Raw genomic sequence first — 23111 nt, 5'->3', positions numbered from 1 at the left:
AAGTCTTCTCCAGCATAGACTATAAAATACTAAAATATTAGAAATTTTTTTTTTTTTCATTTTTGTTTTTGAGACAGGATCTTGCTCTGTTGTCTAAGCTGGGTGCAGTGGCATAATCTCGCTCACTGCAGCCTCTGCCTTCCAGGTTCAAGCAATTCTCCCACCTCCGCCTCCCAAGTAACGGATTACAGGCGCACCACCACACCTGGCTAATTTTTGTATTTTTAGTAGAGGTGGGGTTTTACCATGTTGGCCAGGCTGGTCCTGAACTCCTGGCCTCAGGTGATCCACCCTCCTCTGCCTCCCAAAGTGCCAGGATTACAGGCGTGAGCCACTGTACCCAGCCTAGAAAATGTTTTGTTATTAGATGGAACATAAATCTGGAGCCAAGGGGTGGGGGGACCCTGCAAAACTTGAAGTTAATTTATTTTTGTTACAACAAAGTAATAAGGTTTGGCTTTCCTTTGAAAAATCCTTTGGAAAACATCACAGTATGAGAGCACATTACAATCAGGGAAGACTACAGGAATAAGATTGACACCCTTATTTTAAAAGCTGGGATTAAGTCTTGCCAACTTTCTCATTAGGCATTTTTTTTTATACATGAAAATCAAGTAATGGGAGTGTTTTTTTTTGCTTTCTGTCCTAGGCTGGAGTGCAGTGCAGCAGGCTCCCCCGGGCTCAAGCAGTCCTCCCACCTCAGCCTCTTGAGTAGCTGGGACTGCAGGTGCTCACCAACACACCCAGCTTGTTTTTAATTTTTTGTAAAGACAAGGTCTTGTTAGGTTGCCCAGGTCGGTCTTGAATTCCTGGCCTCAAGCAGTCCTCCCACCTCAGGGCTCCCAAAGTGATGGGGTTACAGGTGTGATCCACTTCACCAGCCAGATTGTAAGATTTCTAATATATTTTAATAAGCTTTTCATTTTCCCAGAGCACAGTAATTCTATGGCAAAATGGCTTTTCGCCGTGTTTTGGTGACAAATCTAAGCCTTCTAAGGAAATGCTACTATGGATCCTTCGTTTCGTGATCATCAACATTTTTCAATTAAGCTCTGCCTTTTTAAATCAATCTTATTAAAAATGTTCATGACCTTGTAAGGCAGTGTGGATGCAAAAGCTTCCTGTGTGTCTACAGTTACTTTAGGAGCTGACCATACATGATGAGTGAATACGGCCTGTCCTTTGCTCATCTAGAGCAGCACTGTCCAATAAAATATATCTGTATATATGTATATTGGCCCAAGTGATCTTCCCACCTCACTCCCCTGAGTAGCTGGCACCAAAGGCCCATGGCAACATATCTGAGATGGGGTTCTCAGGCTGTTGGCCAGGCTGGTCTCCCACTCTTGGCCTCAAATGATCTGCATCGTCTCAGCCTCCCAAAGTGCCACCTGGGATTCAGATGTGAAGCCACAGTGCCTGGCCTAAGTACTCTTTTATTTCAATTTCTTTTTTGAGTAGCCAAATGCAAATAATTAAAAGATGAAATTACAGTTGTCCCTTGAACACATGGGTTTGAACTTCAGGGTCCACTTACATGCAGATTTTTTTTGTGTGTGTGAGAGTCTCTGTTGCCCAGGCTGGAGTGCAGTTGCATGATGCCAGCTCACTGCAACCTTTGTCTCCTGGGTTCAAGCGATTTTCCTGCCTCAGCCTCCTGAGTAATTGGGATTACAGGCGCCCACCACCATGCCCGGCTAATTTTTGTATTTTTGGTAGAGACGGGGTTTCACTATGTCAGCCAGTCTGGTCTTGAACTCCCAGGTTATACCATGTTGGCCAGGCTGGTCTTGAACTCCTGACCTCATGATCTGCCCCGCCTAGGCCTCCCAAAGTGCTGGGATTACAGGCGTGAGCCACCGTGCCCAGCCTCATGCAGATGTTTCAGTGAAAGTAAACCTGGGAGGCAGAGGTTGCAGTGAGCCGAGATCATGCCACTGCACCCCAGCCTGGGTGACAGAGTGAGACTCTGTCTCAAAAAATAAAATTTCAAAAAAAAAAAATTTAAATGGCCAGGCACAGTAGGTCATTCCTGTAATCCCAGTATTTAGGGAGGCAGAGGCAGGAGGATAGCTTTAGCTCAGAAGTTCAAGACCTGCCTGGGCAATATAGGGAGATCACGTTGTCCACAAAAAGAAAAAAAAAAAGTAAAATGTGTAAATGACTTCCCAGTGTTGTAAATGGAGAGAGGCTTCCTTAAGGGCCTTTGAGTACTGACCTAGTAGTGTTCCAGCCTCATCTTGCTCCACTCTGCCTTTTCACTCAACATGGTGGTTCTTACACCTAAGACACACTTCCATCCTCCCACCCCCAACTTTGCCCATCCTTAAAGTCTCACTTCCCCACTTCACTGACTCCCACAGACTAGGGTGTTTGTTAAATATTCGTAACTTACTGTGTTTTTCACCTTTTTTTTTTTTCTTTTTTGAGACAGAGTCTTGCTCTGTCACTCAGGCTGGAGTGCAGTGGCACGATTTCGGCTCACTGCAACCTCTGCCTCCCGGGTTCAAGCGATTCTACTGCCTCAGCCTCCTGAATAGCTGGGATTACAGGCATGCACCACTACGCCTGGCTAATTTTTGTATTTTTAGTAGAGACGGGGTTTCTCCTTGTTGGTCATGCTCGTCTTGAATTTCTGACCTCGTGATCCGCCCGCCTCGGCCTCCCAAAGTCCTGGGATTACAGATGTGAGCCACCACGCCCGGCCCACATTTCTTTGTGTGATCAATATCCATCAACAACCATCTCGACCCAAGAACAGGAACATTTATAATTACGGGGTTTTTGTTGCTTTTTGTGGACTACAGCCTTCGTGAGAGGAGGAATTACTCTATTGTGGTTACTCTTGCATACTCAGGTCCTAGAGAAGTGCCCGTTGAAGATGTAAGTAAATAATGTGATTGAATGAACAAGTGATTGAACAAGAGAAACCACAGAAAGCCTCAACAGACTAAAATAGTTGAATCTAGCTAATCTTGCATTAAAAACGAAGCAAGCTCAATAAACTAATCTACAACAGTGATCTCTGTAGCAAAGCTGGAGTTTCTTATTCTCTTTTATATTTATTTTTATTCAGTTCCCTTTCAGGCTATGGAGTTCCTTATTCTCACGTGTGGCACGCACACCAGAATCTGTGAGAAGCTATGCGTCGTGCTCTGATTTTTCACCCTTAGTTGCCTAACAGGAACATCCCATACTGGTTTTTGTTTTTGTTTTTCTTTTTGAGACAGGGTCTTGCTTTGTCGCCCAGGCTGGTGTGCAGTGGCGCCATCTGGGCCCAATGCAGCCTCGACCTCTTGGGCTCAAACCCTCCCGTCTCAGCCTGCCGAGTACCTGGGACTACAATCTCCCAGCTAATTTTTATATTTTTTGTAGTGTCTGGGTCTCGCTCTGTTGCCCAGGGTGGTCTCCAACTCCTGGGCTCACGTGATCCTCCCGCCTCTGCCTCCCGAATAGTTGGGATTACAAGCGTGAGCCACCGCGCCCTGCCCCCAGATTGCTTTAGCGCATTCTAACCTACTCCAGCTTTCTTCACGTTTCAAAAAGCACCAATCCCAGGATGCAATGGAGACAATGAGTGCCAGTCGCTTAGAAACCACACGTCCCAGCATGCCGTCCCCCGGGCAATCGCTAGCCCGATAGGCCCCGCTGCATTCTGGGAGTTGTAGTCTCTAGCGACTGGCCCCGCCCCGTGTGCAGCTTTCGCGGCCTGCGTCTGGAGAAAACCCTAGCGGGTGGCTCCGTGCGGCCAGAGCTCTGGAGAGTGGTGCCGCCTTCCAACCTTCTTCCCCCAGCCCTGGTGGCCAGCTCCGCCTCCTCTCGAATCTTTTCCACAGCCCAAAATGGCCGCAGAGGTGTATTTTGGCGACCTAGAGCTGTTCGAGCCGTTCGACCACCCAGAGGAGTCGATTCCGAAGCCGGTTCACACTCGCTTCAAGGACGACGACGGCGACGAGGAGGACGAAAATGGGGTCGGCGACGCGGAGCTACGGGAGCGGCTTCGGCAGTGCGAGGAGACCATCGAGCACCTCCGCGCCGAGAATATCCTTTCCGCTCGCTGGGCCCTGTCACCCGGGTGTGGGGCCGGGGCAGCGCCGGGCGAGGGCGAGGGCGAGGGCGCGGGCGGAAGTTCCAGGAGGGCCAGAATTCCAAATGATTTCTGTCACCTGCCGGCGGGCCGAGAGTCTAGGGTTCGGGGCGCGCAGGCTGCCCTGGCGCCTCGGCGCAGACCTCTTCCCCTCAGGGAGGCCGTCTCCTGACCAGACCCACTCCTGCCTCCCACCCGGGTGCCGTGTTTAGGGTTATTTTAGGCTGCTCACCTGACAGGTTGTACACAAGCCCCTAATTGCCCCCCTCTGTTTGAGGTCGTGATAAGGTTTCATATTTTGCAGCCACGCTCAAGTTGTGCCGTCATGTTATAGTTGTAGGTGATGAAATACCGGCTGCTTATACGCGGGATCGGTTTTTATACCGGGGCAAACGCTAGTGGTCCCAGAATGCAGAGTTGGGGGCCTCAAGGAATCCGGGTGTGCTGAGATAATTGGTTAATTGCTTGATTAAAATTGGGGATTAATCTTAGAGTTCTTCCACTCGGAGCTCGCTTCCGTGCTGAAGATGCTTTGCAGCGCCTTGGGGAAAACGCGCCAAAGAAGTTTCTGTTAGACTTGAGTTACAAGATTGCAGATTTTTCTTGATTTGCTAGTATGGTTTTTTTTACGTTCTTAGAGTTTTATAGGTAGATAGATAACTTTGGTTCGGGTAGTTTTCCTTTTAAAATTTGTAGAGAAATTTTAAAAGGAAATTTTAAAGTGGCTGATATGTTAGCTTTTTTAGGGGGACGGAGTGGGGGAATGGAGTCTCACTCTGTTGCCCAGGCTGGAGTGCAGTGGTGCAATCTCCGCTCACTGCAACCTCCGCCTCCAGGGTTCAAGCGATTCTCCTGCCTCAGCCTCCTGAATAGCTGGGATTACAGGCGCCTGCCACCGCGCCCAGCCAGTATACCAGCTTTTAAGGTTTGTGAAGCCCGATTTATTTTTTCAGAATGTCTTCCTCCACATTGTGAGGAAAATTTTAAGAATACAAAAAGTTGAGGCCGGGCGCTGTGGCTCACGCCTGTAATCCCAGCACTTTGGGAGGCCGAGGTGGGCGGATGACGAGGTCAAAAGTTCGAGACCAGCCTGGCCAACATGGTGAAACCCCGTCTCTACTAAAAATACAAAATTAGCCGGGCGTGGTGGCGCGTGCTTGTAATCCCAGCTACTCAGGAGGCTGAGGCAGGAGAATCCCTTGAGCCTGGGAGGCGGAGGTTGCAGTGAGCCAAGATCACACCATTGCACTCCAGCCTGGGCGACAGGGTGAGACTTTGTCTCAAAAAAAAAAAAAAAGTTGAAAGGATTCTACAGTGGACATCCATAGATTTATTCCAGATTCTAAAGTTGTTAACAGCTCGTTATACTACATTCTCTTTATCACATAGTGGTTGTTGAAAGGTTTGACAGGAACACTGATGCTTTAATAATGTTTTTGGTTCAGTTTGTTAGTCTGTTGAACTTCAGGATCGTGCCTTAGAATATATGTTCGAAAGGATAAAAACCGTATTTTAATTTTGGGTTTCAAAAGCCTACCCTTGCAACAAAATAGAAGCTCAATAAGTGTGTCATCCTCAAAATATCCGTGGGTCTTTTATCTTTATAGTATTCTGACACCAAAAGTGAGAGAAGTAGTAGTTGAATTTTATGATCTGCGTTGTTAAATGAGGGTTTATCTTCCTTAACAAATAATAACATCAAGAACTTAAACGAAAATTGAACATTCTGACTCGACCGAGGTATGAGATTTTTGAAATTACTCCATAGTTGTCCCTTATTATTTATCCTGATATTAATATTTAATCAGAATTTCATTGTAAAAAGTGTATGGGATTTTTGTATCATTTTTATTTGTTTAGCATACTCTGAAGAAGTCAAAGTAATAGTTCTTTATTTGTGGGGATAAGGTCTGAATTCTCATAAGTGGATTAAAATTGTAAGCTCATTTATTGGATGGAAGGATGAAACAAAATCCAGAAAATGTTTACTTAATGTTCAGAATAGGCAAGTTGTTAACCTAGCTATTCCTATTTAACAAACATTTCTAGAAAGTTAGAAGTAAGATTACAATACTGGCTGGGTCTGGTGGCTCATGCCTGTAATTCCAGCACCTAAAAGAAAAAATTATAGTATAATGGGCCAGGGGCAGTGGCTCACGCCTGTAATCCCAGCACTTTGGGAGGCCGAGGTGGGTGGATCAACTGAGGTCAGTTTGAGACCAGCCTAGGTGACGTGGTGAAACCCTGTCTCTACTAAAAATACAAAAATAAGCTGGGCATGGTGGTGGGCGTCTGCAATCCCAGCTACATGGGAGGCTAAGGCAGGAGAATCCCTTGAACCCGGGAAGTAGAGGTTGCAGCAGTGAGCTGAGAGTGACAAGAGCGAAACACCGTCTGAAAAAAAAAAAAAAAGACCACAGTGTTACTCTAGCTGAAGATTTATTTACATAGTTAAAATTTGTTCGTAAATAGAAACAATGAAAGAATCAGCATTTTAGAAGAAAAAGTAATGTGCTTTTGAAAAAGATATAGTGTGTAGATTTGCATTTAGGCATCTGATTTTATGTTTTTGTTTTTGTTTGAGACAAGATCTCACTCTGTCACTCAGGCTGGTGTACAGTGTTGCAATTATAGCTCACTGAAACCTTGATCCTCCCACCTCAGCCTCCCAAATAGCTTGGACTACAGGCAGACACCACCACACCCAGCTAATTTTTTTTTTTTTCTAATAGAGTCAGGGTCTTGCTATGTTACTCAAGCTGCTCTCAAGCTCCTGGCCTGAAGTGATCCTTCTGCCTGGGCCTCCCAAAGTGCTGGAATTACAGGGATAAACCACCATGCCCAGCCTAGGCACCTAACTTCTGGTATCTCAAAATATAAATTTATTTAACAGGTCACTAAATCTAAAGTATTTGTTAAAGTACAGATTATAAGAAATTATATTTTCAAGCTTTCAGAATTTGGAGGTGCCATGATGTAATTTCACATGTACTTTTTTATTTTTTTTTATTTATTTTTTAATTTTTTTGAGACAGTCTCACTCTGTTCCCCAGGCTAGATTGTGGTGGTACTATCTCAGCTCACTGCAACCTTCACCTCCTGGGTTCAAGCAATTCTCCTGCCTCAGCCTCCTGAGTAGCTGGGATTACAGGTGCCCACCACCACACTCGGCTAATTTTTATATATTTAGTAGAGATGGGGTTTCACTATGTTGGCTAGGCTGGTCTCGAACTCCTGGCCTCAAGTGATCTGTTCACCTCAACCTCCCAAAGTGCTGAAATCACAGGCATGAGCCACTGCACCTGGCCTCACATGAATTTTTTAGTCCCTGGCATAACTGGCTGCAGTGGTGACTACAAGTCTAAACTTTAGAATTTAGAAACATTTCAGATTTTTTTTTTTTTTTTTTTTTTTTTTGAGATGGAGTCTTGCTTTGTCACCCAGGCTGGAGTGCAGTGGCGTGATCTCGGCTCACTGCAGCCTCCGCCTCCTGGGTTCAAGCGATTCGCCTTTCTCCTGCCTCAGCCTCCTGAGTAGCTGGGACTACAGGTGCCCGCCACCATGCCCGGCTAATTTATTTGTATTTTTAGTAGAGATGGGGTTTCACCGTGTTGGCCAGGATGGTCTTGATCTCCTGACATCATGATCTGCCCGCCTTGGCCTCCCAAAGTGCTGGGATTACAGGCATGAGCCACTGCGCCTGGCCAATATTTCAAATTAACTTCCTCATATCTCACCCTTCTTTCTCTATGTGAGCTCACTTTGTGTATCTAAACTCGTTTTTGGCTGGACACAATGGCTCACACCTGTAATCTCAGCACTTTGGGAGGATTGCTTGAGACCAGAAGTGGGAGACCAGTCTGGACAACATGGTGAGACTCTGTCTCTACAAAAAATTTTTAAAAATTAGCTGGATGTGGTGGCATGTGTCTCTGGTCTCAGCTACTTGGGAGGCTTAATAAAATAAACTGAATTTTGATTAGGTATTCAGTATATTAAATATAACTAGGATTCCTCATAAAAGTCATAATTTTTATATGTTAAAAATGTTTTATTTAGATAAGCTTACATTTTCTAATGGAGTCATTCATTTAAACATTTAATATTTATCTTAAATTGGGTGATTTTTATCCGAGTTCAAATGATTACCGCATCATATAGGCTTTGCCGGCTTATAAGCACAAAGGATTAGTATCATGAAAAAAAAAATAAATTAGTATTTTCTTAGAATTGGTGCCCTCCCGCGGTGGCTCATGCCTGTAATCGTAGCACTTTGGGAGGCCGAGGCGGGTGGATCACGAGGTCAGGAGATCGAGACCACCGTGAAACCCCGTCTCTACTAAAAATACAAAAATTAGCTGGGCGTGGTGGTGGGCGCCTGTAGTCCCAGCTACTTGGGAGGCTGAGGCAGGAGAATGGCGTGAACCCGGGAGGCGGAATTTGCAGTGAGCCAAGATCACGCCACTGCACTCCAGCCTGGGCGACAGCGAGACTCCGTCTCAAAAAAAAAAAAAAAAAGAATTGGTGCCCTCCATATTGTCAGGCTGATAAAGCGTTGTACAGAAAACCAAGGAAAAAGGACAAATGAAATTATTTAGATAAAATTTGTACTCCCAAGTCTCTTGATTTAGTCCTTATTTTTGAAACTTATAATCAGAAGTTTCTCCTGTTTTTTTTAATTTTTTTATTTTTGAGACAATTTCTCACTCTGTCGTCTAGGCTGAACTGTAGTTGCGCAGTTACTGCTCACTGCAGCCTCAACCTCCCAGGCTCAAGTGATCCTCCCATCTCAGCCTCCTGAGTAGCTGGAACCACAGGAACATGCCACCACACCTGGCTAACTTTTGTATTTAGCTTAGAGATGGGGTTTCGCCAAATTGCCAGGCTGGTTTCAAACTCCTAGGCTCAAGTGATCCTCCTGCCTCAGCCTCCCAAAGTCCTGGTATTACATTGGGCTTAGTCTGTTTCTCCTCTTTTTTTTTTTTTTTGAGACAGCGTCTCACGCACCCAGGCTGTAGTGCAGTGGTGCGATCTTGGCCCACTGCAACCTCTGCCTCCCAGGTTCAAGTGATTTTCCTGCCTCAGCCTCCCGAGTAGCTGGGATTACAGGTGCACACCACCATGCCCAGCTAATTTTTGTATTTTTAGTAGAGACGGGGTTTCTCCATGTTGGTCAGGCTGGTCTCGAACTCCTGACCTCATGATCCACCCGCCTCGGCCTCCCAAAGTGCTGGGATTACGGGCATGAGCCATCGTGCCCAGGCCTCTCCTCTTTATTTAATCAATAAACATTTTGTTGGGTTTTGTTTGTTTGTTTGTTTTACTTTCTGTTTGTTTTTGAGACAGAGCCAGAGTCTCACTCTGTTGCCCAGGCTGGAGTACAGCAGCATGATCTTGACTCACTGCAGCCTTTGACTTCTGGGTTCAAGCCATTCCTTCACCTAGGTCTCCTGAGTAGCTGGGGCTACAGGTGTGTGCCACCACACCTGGATAATTTTTGTATTTTTTGGTAGAGATGGGGTTTCACCATATTGGCCAAGCTGGTCTCCACCTCCTGACCTCAGGTGATCTGCCATCCTCAGCCTCCCAAGGTGCAGGATTATAGGCATGAGCCACTTTGCCTGGCCTTCTTTTACTTTTATTGTGAAAATATACAAAAAATGGAAAGAACAGTATGGTTAACACCCGTATTTTCCTCACTTAATTTAACATGTAATATTTTTGCCATATTGCCTCCTCCTAATCCCATGCACATTTCAGCCCAAATATTTCAATGTGTATTTTTAAAAATAGAGACTTTTTCATGCATAACCACCACTCAATTGTCACACCTAATAACTGCAATGACTTCCTTAATCATATCTCTTACCAACTCCATATTCAAATTTCTCCAACTGAGTATATTTATAGCTGGTTCATCAAACTGGACTCAATTTAGGAACCATGCAGCTGCATGTGACTTTTAAAAACATCCCTGGTTGGCCGAGCGTCTTGCTCTGTCACCCCGCTGGAGTGCAGTGGCGCGATTTCAGCTCACCGCAACCTCTGCCTCCCCTGTTCAAGCGATTCTCCTGCCTCAGCCTCCCGAGTAGCTGGGACCACAGGCACGTGCCACCACACCCGGCTAATTTTTTGTTTTTTAGTAGAGTTGGGGTTTCACCGTGTTAGCCAGGATGGTCTCCATCTCCTGACCTTGTGATCCACCCACCTCGGCCTCCCAAAGTACTGGGATTACAGGCGCGAGCCACCATGCCTGGCCCCTTTTTTTTTTTTTTTGAAACAAAGTCTCGCTCTGTCACCCAGGCTGGAGTGCAGTGGCACGATCTTGGCTCACTGCAACCTCCGCCTCCCGGGTTTAAGCAATTCTCCACCTCAGCCTCCCGAGTAGCTGAGTTTACAGGCGTTTGTCACCACGCATGGCTAATTTTTGTTTTTTGTTTTGTTTTGTTTTTAGTAGAAACGGGGTTTCACCATGTTGGCCAGGCAGGTCTCGAACTCCTGACCTCGTGATCCGCCCGCCTCTGCCTCCCAAAGTGCTGGGATTACAGGCGTGAGCCACTGCGCCCAGCCTCTTATTTAATTTGTTTACTTGATATGGACAATTCCAAATAGAGACATTTATTTCACATGCTGTACAGGAAAAGAAGTATGAGGCAGGTGAGAAGAGGAAGAATCAGACATTCAGCTGACCCCAGGTTACCCATGGGATATATTACACGTTTCTAGGCTGCATTCTAGTTCTGTTTTTTGCAGTATTTGAAAGTCAAATCCAGGAATAGTATACTTTTTTATATCTCTTCTTTAGAATCTTGGATTTGAGATATTTAGTACAATATGCTTTGCCCTCCAAGAGTCTATTTATAAAGTGTTCTTTCCTATATACTTCCAAGCCAAATTCATTTAGATTCCTTTAGAAAAATACAGGCACAGACTGGGCACAGTGGCTCACGCCTGTAATCCCAGCACTTTGGGAGGCCGAGGCGGGTGGATCACGAGGTCAGGAGATCGAGACCATTATGAAACCCCGCCTCTACTAAAAATACAAAAAATTAGCCGGGCGTAGTGTTGGGCGCCTGTAGTCCCAGCTACTCGAGAGGCTGAGGCAGGAGAATGGCGTGAACCCGGGAGGCGGAGCTTGCAGTGAGCCGAGATTGCGCCACTGCACTCCAGCCTGGGCTAAAGAGCCAGACTCTGTCTCAGAAAAAAAAAAGAAAACTGAAAGATTAACTGCAGTTCTTAATTTTTTGTTAAACATTTAAAAAAAAGTGATACCTCTGTATAAAATTATTAAAGTAGATAAATTGGTGAAAATTTATAATTTTCTTGAGAAAACTGCAATATGTGGAAAATACTATATGATCTTTGGTACTTAAGAATTTTAAGTCTGGTGAGATGGTTCACAGCTATAATCCCAGCACTTGGGGAGGCCGAGGCAGGTGGATCCCTTGAGCTCAGGAGTTCGAGACCACCCTGGCCAACATGGCAAAACCCTGTCTGCACAAAACATACAAAAATTTGCTGGACGTGGTGGTATGCACCTGTGGTCCCAGCTGCTTGGGAAGATGAGGTGGGATTGCTTGATCTCGGGAGGCGGAGGTTGCAGTGATCCAAGATCTCGCCACTGCACTCCAGCATGAGCGACAGAGTAAGAACCTGTCTCAAAAAAGGAAAAAAAAGTACAAAAGTTATGCTTTTATATATACATATGCAAGTTTTACTTAAATATCTTCTAAGATATGTTCTAACTTCTGTTTTAGTGGAATATTGGTGAACGATACTAAGTTAGATGGACCTATATTACAGATTCTATTCATGAACAATGCTATTTCAAAGTAAGTAATTTTTTCCCTCTCCTAAATATAATAATGTGTTTATGGAACAATTTTCTCTGTAAATATGCTGTTTTCATTTGTACTTATATCATTTTTATTATTTTACTTAAAATGCCCCTGGAGTTAAAGCGTAAGGAATCATGATTAAGAGCAAGGACATTGGAGTCACAGTGACCTGAATATCTAGACTCTTACTTTCTATGTCCGTGAACCTGGGAAGGTCACAGGTCTTTGCTGCATCATCCGTTACTTCACTGGAAAACAGGATAGTCATAGTAACTACCTATGAGGTAGCTACATGAGCACCTCTAAGAGCTCAATAAATAGCTTCTAATAAAAATCATCACCATCACTGTAACAATAGCAATGACGTTCACCATTTCTCTTTCTGAATCAGGTAACTGAGTTTTCCATGTTGACCATCTTCAAAGCCTACTCACTTGATTATTTATTTTAACAGCAAAACTAGACTTTTGCAAACCATCAGCATCAGGGTTTAGGGTGACCCTGTGCATTCCTGCAGTGCTTGCTCAGAGTGTTCTAAAATGGTTTGCTCTGTCCCTTCTTCAGAGCATGGTCATAGACATTTCACATAGTTGCTTGCTCCCTCAAAAGTCACTTAGTCATATTGTTGTCTTCTGAATGCTGACCAAGGTCAAGAAGAAGGAACAGTGCCAGGTCCATAACCTACCCTATCTCAGCAGAAGTGAAACCCAAGGCTCTGAGGGTGGGGAAGCTGGATGTTAAATACAGCAGCAAGGTGCTGGGCACAACTGGGCTGTAGCACTATTGTCCCTCCTATGCCCAGGTTAGAATCAGTAACTCTCTAGCTTATGACGGTCTCATTTCTGCACCATTCACCTAGTGTTTCACCTGCAGAAATCTTTTTTTTTTTTTTTTTTTTTTTTTTTTTTGAGAGGGAGTTCCAGTCTTGTTGCCCAGGCTGGAGTGCGGTGGCACAATCTCGGCCCACCATAACCTCCGCCTCCCAGGTTCAAGTGATTCTCCTGCTGCAGCCTCCCACGTAGCTGAGATTACAGGCATGCACCACTATGCCCAGCTAATTTTGTATTTTTAGTAGAGATGGGGTTTCTCCATGTTGGTCAGGCTGGTCTCGAACTGCCGACCTCAGGTGATCTGCCCATCTCGGCCTCCCAAAGTGCTGGGATTACAGGTATGAGCCACTGCACCCGGCCTTTTTTTTTTTTGAGATGGAGTTTCACTCTTTTTGCCCAGGCTGGAGTACAGTGGCATGGTCTTGACTCACTACAACCTCCACCTGCTGGGTTCAAGCAATTCTCTTGCCTCAGCCTCTCAAGTAGCTCAGGTGCCTGCCACCAGGCCTGGCTAATTTTTGTATTTTTAGTAGAGATGGGGTTTCACCATGTTGGCCAGGCTGGTCTCGAACTCCTGACCTCAAGTGATCTGCCCATCTGCAGAAATCTTAAAATGTCAGAGCTACAAGATACCTAAAAAATCATCAAGTCTGTGAGAAGGAAACTGAGTCTGAGACATTATGGCTCCCCGATTACATGGTAATAAGACTTGGGCTCCTTTGACACCTCCTGAACTGAGCACTACTGAATATATGATGAGCTTGGTTCTTGACCTGGAGGGCTGGGGAAAGCAGATCTCAGTATTTTTTCTTGCTTTGCATTTTGATTTTATCTTTTCCAGTTTCATATTTATATTGGCGTTTCCTTACGTATGTATTAAGAATCTCTGGGCCGGGCGCGGTGGCTCACGCTTGTAATCCCAGCACTTTGGGAGGCCGAGGCGGGCGGATCACGAGGTCAGGAGATCGAGACCACGGTGAAACCCCGTCTCTACTAAAAATACAAAAAAAATTAGCCGGGTGTGGTGGCGGGCGCCTATAGTCCCAGCTACTCGGAGAGGCTGAGGCAGGAGAATGGCGTGAACCCGGGAGGCGGAGCTTGCAGTGAGCCGAGATCGCGCCACCACACTCCAGCCTGGGTGACAGAGCGAGACTCTGTCTCAAAAAAAAAAAAAAAAAAAAAAAAAGAATCTCTGGGAGGAGGATGTAGAAGACCTAAATATATGGACTGTCTTTGTGTTGCAGAAATAGATGGCCAAGAGACAGGGTAGGAAGGGAGCTTTTCGTTATGTAACCCTTTTACTTCTCTTGGATTTTGAACTATTTACGTGTAGTATCTATTTAAAAATTAAGTATACAGAATTTATAGATAAAATCCATGTATTCTTTGCACAACTGATTGACAGTTGTTATGCCAATCACTGTGTTACTTTATCATAATTATTGCATTAACTTGGCAATAATATGTAATTTATCTTAAGGAATATGTTCCTGAGTATTACAGAGTCAGTGATTTGTTAAACTTCTGAAAAACAACAACATTCACACTTGACATCTTATAGTAATGCATAAGACTTCAGTCTATTGAATGTTTTACTCTGTCTGGGTTCTGACCATTTTGTCCTCTTACACAGGCAATATCATCAAGAAATAGAGGAATTTGTATCAAATTTAGTAAAAAGATTTGAGGAACAGCAGAAAAATGATGTGGAAAAGACTTCCTTTAATCTTTTGCCCCAGGTATTTCAAATTTAAGAGACTTTAAGATTAGTAAGTTATGCGTTTCACTGCCAATTATTGGGCCACAAGGATCCTCTTTAATCAAAACCAAAATGATTAACACCGTTTACCACTTCTTCTACTGGCTTGCTTTTCCTGAAGCCTGACTGGTTTAGCCACACGGCGTTCTTTTAGCTTGTGGCTCAGACTTTTTACATTGCCTAACTTGGACATGTAGTTTTGGGCAGAAAATTAATTTTAGGCCAGAAAAAAATCTAAGTTTCTGGGGTTTATAAAAGATGGATTCATTTTATCTAAAACAAACAGGCTTGTGGACTATCCTTTTTTCCCTCTACTTGTTTTTAGAAAATCAATTGTGTGCCCAAAGAAATCTGAGAAGTTTTACTATGTGAATATTAGATCATGCATTTATGTTTAAAAAAAGAGAGAGAGGAAAATCAGAGTTAAGATTTCTGGGTCTTTTTTTTTAAATTAAAAAGGTAAGTAGAATTTCTCAAACAAGGAACTTTAGCTGTTTATCCTTTGGAGAACAGTGTTCTGATTGATTACGTTTTTTATTGCCTTTGGTTTTTATGTATTCTGTACAATTTTTAAAGATTCAGCAAACAAAATACATTTAACAATAAAAACCATACTGAATATTATTTTTGATTCAAGGAAACTTTTGTAGTGGCTTGAGGTCTGTGAGGGTTATATTATCAGTATTGACCAGTAATGTAAAACTATATATTTTTAATCTTTCTGGTTATCTGCCTTGCCAGTTTTAAGTGTTGAAAGCGGCATAATTAATATTGGTTAAAAAAAAAGTCATAGTGCATGCTAATGCTTCAGAAGAAGCTCTCCTTTTACATCTTCCATTCTCCCACATGAAATGTCATTCATAAACATTCTTAGCTTAATTTCTAAACTTACTAACTTCCATTTAAACTTGTTAAAAATTGGTTACCCGTTGTAATGTGTGTTTTTCTTTGTATTAGCCATCCAGTATTGTGCTAGAGGAGGACCACAAAGTGGAAGAGTCCTGTGCCATTAAAAACAACAAGGAAGCTTTCAGCGTAAGTTTGGACATTTCAGTTTGAATTCTGCCAATAGGTGTTTCCTATCCTATGTCAACTGGGTGGCGTTTAAAAGATAAAGTAGTGTAGTCATATATCTTCACTTGATAACAGCATCTTTTTGTGGTAAATAGCAGTTTGGACTTTAGCCTCTAAATATTACAGTTTGCTTTTTAATAATGGTTGCGTTGTGACCTGGGGCACAGTAAACATACTTTGGAGAACTTTGTTTTTGTATTGACCAACCACTTTGTTTATTCAAGAAGTTGGACGAAGATATAGAAAGCATGCTTGTTGACCTTATACATGGCTAAAGCTGAGAGGGATAGATAGCTAATAGAACATATGGCAAATTTGGAATTTAAAGTGTTGACAGTCTCAAATGGTGGGTGAAAAATAGAAGAAGTTATCAGGGATGACCTACATTTAGGCTACAGCCTTTCAATACCTATGCAAAATTCATTAGTGTTAATACAATGTAGTAGTATGATTTTGCAGCTTATAATTTTTTTTTTTTTTTTTTTTTTTTTGAGACGGAGTCTTGCCCTGTCACCCAGGCTGGAGTGCAATGGCACAATCTCGGCTCACTGCAACCTCCACCTGCCGGGTTCAAGCAATTCTCCTGCCTCAGCCTCCCTAGTAGCTGGGATTACAGGCACCTGCCACCACGCCCAGCTAATTTTTGTATTTTTAGTAGGGACAGGGTTTCACCATGTTGGCCAGGCTGGTCTCGAACTCCTGACCTTGTGATCTGCCCTCCTTGGCCTCCCAGAGTGTTGGGATTACAGACGTGAGCCACTGTGCCCAGCGCAGCATGTAATATTTTAAAAGGTAATGTAATAGTGGATTCTATAATATTGAAGGAAAACTGGTTTTCATGTTTATGTAGTATTATCCCGTATTAGTATACTACAATTTTAGGCTGGGTGCAGTGGCTCACACCTGTAATCCCCAGTGTTCTGGGAGGCCAAGGTGGAAGGATTACCTGAGTCCAGGAGTTCCAGACTAACCTGGGCAACATAGCCAGAACTCATCTCTATGAAAAATTCTTAAGAAATTAGCCAAATGTGGCTGGGTGAAGTGGCTCACACCTGTAATCCCAGGACTTTGGGAGGCTGAGGCTGATGGATCACTTGAGGTCAGGAGTTCGAGACCAGCCTGGCTGTCATGGTGAAACCTTGTCTCTACTGAAAATACAAAAATTAGCCAGATGTGGTGGTGCACACCTGTAGTCCCAGCTACTCAGGAGACTGAGTCATGGAAATTGCTTTGAACCCAGGAGACTGAGTCATGGAAATTGCTTTGAACCCAAGAGACTGAGGCTGCAGTGAGCCAAGATTCGCCACTGCACTCCAGCCTGGACAACAGAGGGAGACTCTGTCTCAAAAAAAAAAAAAAAATTAGCCAAGTGTGGTGGCATGGACCTATAGTCCCAGCTACTCAGGAGGCTGAAGTGGGAGGACTGCTTGAGGTCAAGGCTGCAGTGAGCCATGATTGTGCCACTGCACTCCAGTCTAGGTGACAGAGCAAGACCCTGTCTCAGAAAACAAGCAAACAAACAAAATATATATATATATATGTATAGATACATATGTGTATATAAAAAAGAAAGAGATACGGGCCTACTGGGATGACGAAGAGCCCACAAACTTTATTGAAAGGAAAATTTACAAAGGATGTCACATCTCTACAAATAGGATAAAGGTTGTTATTTGTAAAAGACTAAAAGTTATTTTAAATCACCCTTTAAAGGGCCAAGTGGCAGAATTAAGACCAGTGATTGAATTGAGTATAAGAAGGTACATTTCAACTCAACCTTTAGAAAGTTCAAGTTTCTATCAGAGATGTGAAAAATGATATGACCTGGCTTTCAAAAAAAAAAGAAAAAAAAAGTGAAATGGCACTTCTCATTTATAAAAGTGAATTCAGTATTACTGGAGTCAAATAGGGACTGAGATGTTATCAGGACACTTTAAAGAAAAATTTCTGAATTTGAATGAGGTAGTTTTTCATTTTCCTTCTGACCCTAAGTTTCTGGGATTGAAAGTGGCACTTGCCTAGAAACTGGGAATTTTGTTTATTTATTAATTTAGACCTTTAAAAAATACGAAAATATTTAGTGAATGCTGTTTTGTCCCAGGGATCCTTCTAGGTTCCAGGGAGACAGCAGTGAAAAGAAGGGCAAAGTCCCGGCTCTGATCGAATTACACTGTAGTCAGGGAAGGTAGTGCCCTGAAGAAAAATAAAGCAGGGAAAGCAGAGTAGCTGTGGGGTAGGTGGTTTGTATAGTGACTGACAGCCTCTCTGAGCCGAACCTTGGATGAATTGAGGAAGTGAGTGGAGGCTGTGCTTTGAATGGGGCACTCCAGGCAGTAGGAAGGGTAAGTAGAAAGCCCCAAGGCAGGAGCACTACCTGCCATGTAAGTTCTAAGCTCATTAAAGGTATTACTCATGAAGGTGCTCTTAGGCTTCAGTTGTACAGATGAGGAAACAGAGATGGAAAGCTAAGTAACTCGCCAGTGGGTTAGCGAGTGGCAAAGCCAGGGCAGGGCTTAAAACCAGGCCCGTGGCCTGGCACAGTGGCCCACATCTGTAATCCCAGCACTTTGGGAGGCCAAGGCAGGCTGATCACCTGAGGTCAGGAGTTGGAGACCAGCCTGGCCAACATGGCAAAACCCCATCTCTACTAAAAATACAAAAATTAGCTGGGTATGGTGACTGAAGCCCATAATCCCAGCTACTCAGGGGGGCTGAGGCAGGAGAATCGCCAAAACCTGGGAGACAGAGGTTGCAGTGAGCCGAGATCATGCCAGTGCACTCCAGCCTGGGCAACAGAGCGAGACTCTCCCTCAAAAAAAAAAAAAAAAAAGCCAGGCCCTTGGAGTCTGGAGCACATGGTCTGAATCTGTAGGTTGTGCAATAGACTGTAATGAGGACTTTAGATTTTACTGTAAGATGAGAAGCGATAGAGGGTTTTAAGTAGAAATGTAACATGATATGAATTGACTTTTTTTCTTTTTTTTTTTTTTTGAGACAGACTCTCGCTCTGTCGCCCAGGCTAGAGTGCCGTGGCACAATCTCGGCTTACTGCAACCTCCGCCTCCCAGATTCAAGCAATTATCCTGCCTCAGCCTCCTGAGTAGTTGGGATCACAGGCGCGTGCCATCACACCTGGCTAATTTTTGTATTTTTAGCAGAGATGGGGTTTCACCATGTTGGTCAGGCTGGTCTCAAACTCCTGACTTTGTGATCCACCCACCGCGGCCTCCCAAAGTGCTAGGATTACAGGCATGAGCCACCATGCCTGGCCATGAATTGACTTTTTAAAAGAGCTGGGTTCTGTGTGGAAAATAGTCTGTAGCTGGTTACCTGTGGAAGCTGAAAACCAGTTAGGAAGTTATTGTGTTCAACTCAGGTGAGAGAAAATGGTACTGAGACTGGAGTGAGGGTGGTGCTGCTGAGAAGTGCTTAGAACGTGGATGTACTCGGGAAGTAGAGCTGATCAAATGTGTTGATGAATTGGATGCAGAATATGAGAGCAAGAGAGTCATCAGAGTGACTCAATTTTTGACCTGAGTGCCAGTAAGAATGTCGTCGTAAAAACTTAGCCGGGTGTGGTGGCAGGCGCCTGTAGTCCCAGCTACTTGGGGGGCTGAGGCAGGAAAATGGCATGAACCTGGAAGGCAGAGCTTGCAGTGAGCCGAGATAGCACCACTGTACTCCAGCCTGGGCGACAGAGTGAGACTCCATCTCAGGAAAAAAAAAAAAAAAAAAAAAAAGGATGTCGTCATATTTTCTCTGATGGGGAAGACTAGGGGAGGAGCAGGTTTCGGGGGTGGCTAGGAATCCAGTGCAGTTTTAAGCAGGTGAGTTTGAGATGCCACTTACACGCCCCTTGAGAGCTGTCAAGTTGACGCTTTCTTTTTTTTTTTTTTTTTTTGAGACAGAGTCTTGCTCTGTCACCCAGGCTGGAGTGCAGTGGCGCAGTCTCGGCTCACTGCAAGCTCCGCCTCCCGGGTTCACCCCATTCTCCTGCCTCAGCCTCTCCGAGTAGCTGGGACTACAGGCGCCCGCCACCACGCACGGCTTATTTTTTGTATTTTTAGCAGAGACGGTGTTTCACCGTGGTCTCGATCTCCTGACCTCGTGATCCGCCCACCTCGGCCTCCCAAAGTGCTGGGATTACAAGCGTGAGTCACCGCGCCCAGCCCAAGTTGACACTTTCATATATAAAATTGGAGGTTAGGACTGACGAGAACTTGACTGTAAAGGAGAACATATATTCAGGGCAACATCAATCTATGCTCCCAGTGAAAAAATAATAATTAAAAAGTAGTAACTTAGGCCAGGTGCAGTGGCTCATGCCAGTAATCCCAGCACTTTGGGAGGCCAGGGCGGGCAGATCACCTGAGGTCGAGAGTTTGAGACCAGCCTGACCAACATGAAGAAACCCTGCCTTTACTAAAAATACAAAATTAGCCGGGTGTAGTGGTGCATGCCTGTAATCCCAGCTACTTGGGAGGCTGAGGCAGGAGAATCCCTTGAACCCAGGAGGTTCAACCGGAGGTTGCAGTGAGCTGAGATTGCGCCATGGCACTCCAGCCTGGGCAACAAGAGCGAAACTCCGTCTCAAAAAATAATAATAATAACTTGACCTGGCCGGGCGCGGTGGCTCACGCTTGTAATCCCAGCACTTTGGGAGGCCGAGGTGGGCGGATCACAAGGTCAGGAGATCGAGACCACGGTGAAACCCCGTCTCTACTAAAAATACAGGCCGGGCGCGGTGGCTCATGCTTGTAATCCCAGCACTTTGGGAGGCCGAGGCGGGCGGATCACGAGGTCAGGAGATCGAGACCACGGTGAAACCCCGTCTCTACTAAAAGTACAAAAAAATTAGCCGGGCCTGGTGGCGGGCGCCTGTAGTCCCAGCTACTCGGAGAGGCTGAGGCAGGAGAATGGCGTGAACCCGGGAGGCAGAGCTTGCAATGAGCCGAGATTGCGCCACTGCACTCCAGCCTGGGCGACAGAGCGAGACTCCGTCTCAAAAAAAATAATAATAATAATAATAACTTGACCTTTAGTAGTAGTAAGCATATATATTATACTTCATACCATGGGTCAGGATGAACCACCTGGGTAGTGAAAGTGGAGAGGAGGACTGAGACCTAGGGCACTCTAATACATGGAAGATAGAGGGATGAGAAGAGTCTAGTACAGAAGAGCAAGGCTCAGTCAGCAAGGAAAGAAGAGAATGGAGAAGCATATCCTAGAAGACAAGGGAGGAAGATGTTTTTAGGAGGAAGGAAGAATTGTGTCAATTGTCGCAGATAGTTTAAGAAAGATGAAGAGTGAGAACTATCCATTGAATTTGGCTGCGTGGAGGTCATCGGGAAGCTCCATTGTTAGGAGCTCAGCCCAGTGATAGGTATAGAAGCATTACTGGAAATGTTCAAGAGAGAGGGCAATGTCATTAAAAAAATGGAGGCCAGGCACAGTGGCTCAACACCTGTAATCCCAGCACTTTGGGAGGCTGAGGCGGGAGGATTGCTTGAGGCCAGGAGTTTAAGACCAGCCTGGGCAACATAGCAAGACCCCATCTCAAAAAAAAAAATTAGCTGTGTGTAGTGACACAACTACTCGGGAGACTGAGGCAGGAGGATCATTTTAGCCCAGGACTTTGAGGTTACAGTAAGCCAAGATCATGCCACTGCATTCCAGCCTAGACAACAGAGCAAGACCCTGCCTCAAAAAAAAAAAAAATTAAAAAGTATATGTGAGGCCAAGTGCAGTGGCTCATGGCTGTAATCCTAACACTTTGGGAGGCTGAGTCAGGTGAATCGCTTAAGCTCAGGAGTTCAAGACCAGCCTGGGCAACATGGCAAGACTCTGCCTCTACTAAAAATACAAAAAATAGCTGGGCAAAAAATAGCTGACCATCCTTGTGGTCCCAGCTTCTCAGGAGGCTGAGATGGGAGGATCGTTTGAGCCTGGCAGGCGGAAGTTGCAGTAAGCCAAGATTGCACCACTGTACTCCAGCCTGGGCAACAGAGACCCTATCTCAAAACAAACAAAAAAGTGTATGTGTGTGTGTTCAGTGTATGTATAAAGAGAGAGAGAGGCAGACAAAAATGTTAAACTATTAACAGTTGTTTAGGTGAAGGATACATTGGGTATTCATTGTACCACTTCTCCAACTTGTCTGTATGGAATTTTTTCAAAAAGAACTGGAGGGACAAGAAAAGAGTAAATGGGAAGAAAAGAAATGGAAACCATAACTAAAGGTCCTGCATGTCTCGCAAAGAGAAGCAATGAAATGGGGCATTGGAGGGAAATATGAGAGTCAAGGTTTTCATTTTTTGTTTGAATTCTGGAGAGAATGCAGCTGATAGTCATGATCCAATACAGAGGAAAAGCAGTGATCTAGCAGAGAGAGGGAACTGACGATGTAGTTTCTACTTACACATCAAAGTCTGGCTCCTTAATAACAAGGAAGTTATTATTTCTAATAATTCCATCCAAAAATAAATTGTTAAAACAGTTAATCATAGTCTTACATTATTTAATGTCTTTTTTTTCTTCTTAAATAGCAATATTTTTTGACTTGTTTTCTGCAGGTTGTAGGAAGTGTCCTGTATTTTACTAATTTTTGCCTTGATAAATTGGGGCAACCGCTTCTAAATGAAAACCCTCAGCTTTCCGAAGGATGGGAAATACCCAAGTATCCTACATAGTGAATGAAGATCTTTTATGCATCTTGCCACTAAGTTCACCTTTAAAACAATTTCCAAATTTTGCAGACCATGATAACTATTCCTTAATAAAATTCACTAAAGGTACCATCAAGTCTTCAGCCACATTGTTTCTCTAGAAGGGCAAGAAATACAAGTAAAGGCAAAAAGGTTTGTGTGGGGAGTTGTTTTGTTTTACTTACTTACTTTTTTAACCGAAATCATAAACTTTTGGCTTGAAAAGTTCATGTTCTTTACTGCTGGTTTACTCTAAGGTTAATTACAGATTGAGCTAGAATTTTAATCCATACATATATGTTAAATGTTTAAATGGATCATCTGCTTCTTGGAATTCATTGGTTCTCACCTAATGTGCCTGGGCGGGTGGAAAGGTATAATTGTTGCTGTCAATTTGATTGCAGTCTTATAACCATCTGCCTTCTTTCCATGTTACCTAACAGAAATATGATCAATTGTTCACCTTGATTCTTCTGTTGTTAACCACTTAAAAAACTCAAAAGAGGTAACAGATCAGTCAGGAACAGAAGGGTTCTTGGTTAAAAGACTCTGCATAGTACTATTTAAATCACTAAATACAGGCGATTAAAGTGTACTTCTTGTTGCAGATATTAGCGATCTGTGATCAACTTGCTTTCTTGTCTCTCTGATACACTTTGCTGTCATATAGAATTTTATTGATTTGCTTTTCTATTTTTATTGACATTATAAAAATCTTTGTCTTTTGACCAAATAGGCCAAAGCCTCACTGTTTCAATTGTGGTTCTGAAGAACACCAAATGAAAGATTGCCCAATGGTAAATTTTTCTCATGTTA

At 44.0% G+C, this 23111-nt stretch overlaps 1 protein-coding gene across 3 annotated transcripts in view; it reads left to right on the top strand.

The window, feature by feature from the left end:
• Positions 1 to 3609: 3609 nt before the first annotated feature.
• The window catches only part of ZCCHC8 (zinc finger CCHC-type containing 8), a 29766-nt gene continuing 10264 nt past the window's right edge, over positions 3610 to 23111 (top strand). The window contains exons 1-8 of one of the 3 annotated variants that reach the window (XM_003280700.3): positions 3610 to 4041; positions 5785 to 5827; positions 11845 to 11919; positions 14389 to 14494; positions 15472 to 15549; positions 22164 to 22267; positions 22383 to 22448; positions 23032 to 23092. In XM_003280700.3, coding sequence (XP_003280748.1) covers positions 3843 to 4041; positions 5785 to 5827; positions 11845 to 11919; positions 14389 to 14494; positions 15472 to 15549; positions 22164 to 22267; positions 22383 to 22448; positions 23032 to 23092 — 732 coding nt within the window. In that variant the 5' untranslated portion in view covers positions 3610 to 3842. The remainder of the gene's footprint in view (positions 4042 to 5784; positions 5828 to 11844; positions 11920 to 14388; positions 14495 to 15471; positions 15550 to 22163; positions 22268 to 22382; positions 22449 to 23031; positions 23093 to 23111) is intronic. The other 2 variants (XM_030821567.1, XM_030821566.1) reach the window with 2 other exon arrangements.

The sequence above is a fragment of the Nomascus leucogenys genome, chromosome 10 (assembly GCF_006542625.1).
Source record: "Nomascus leucogenys isolate Asia chromosome 10, Asia_NLE_v1, whole genome shotgun sequence".
NCBI lineage: Eukaryota > Metazoa > Chordata > Mammalia > Primates > Hylobatidae > Nomascus > Nomascus leucogenys.
The sequence above is the reverse complement of the archived record's forward strand: the minus strand, read 5'-3'. Positions and strand labels throughout refer to the sequence as shown.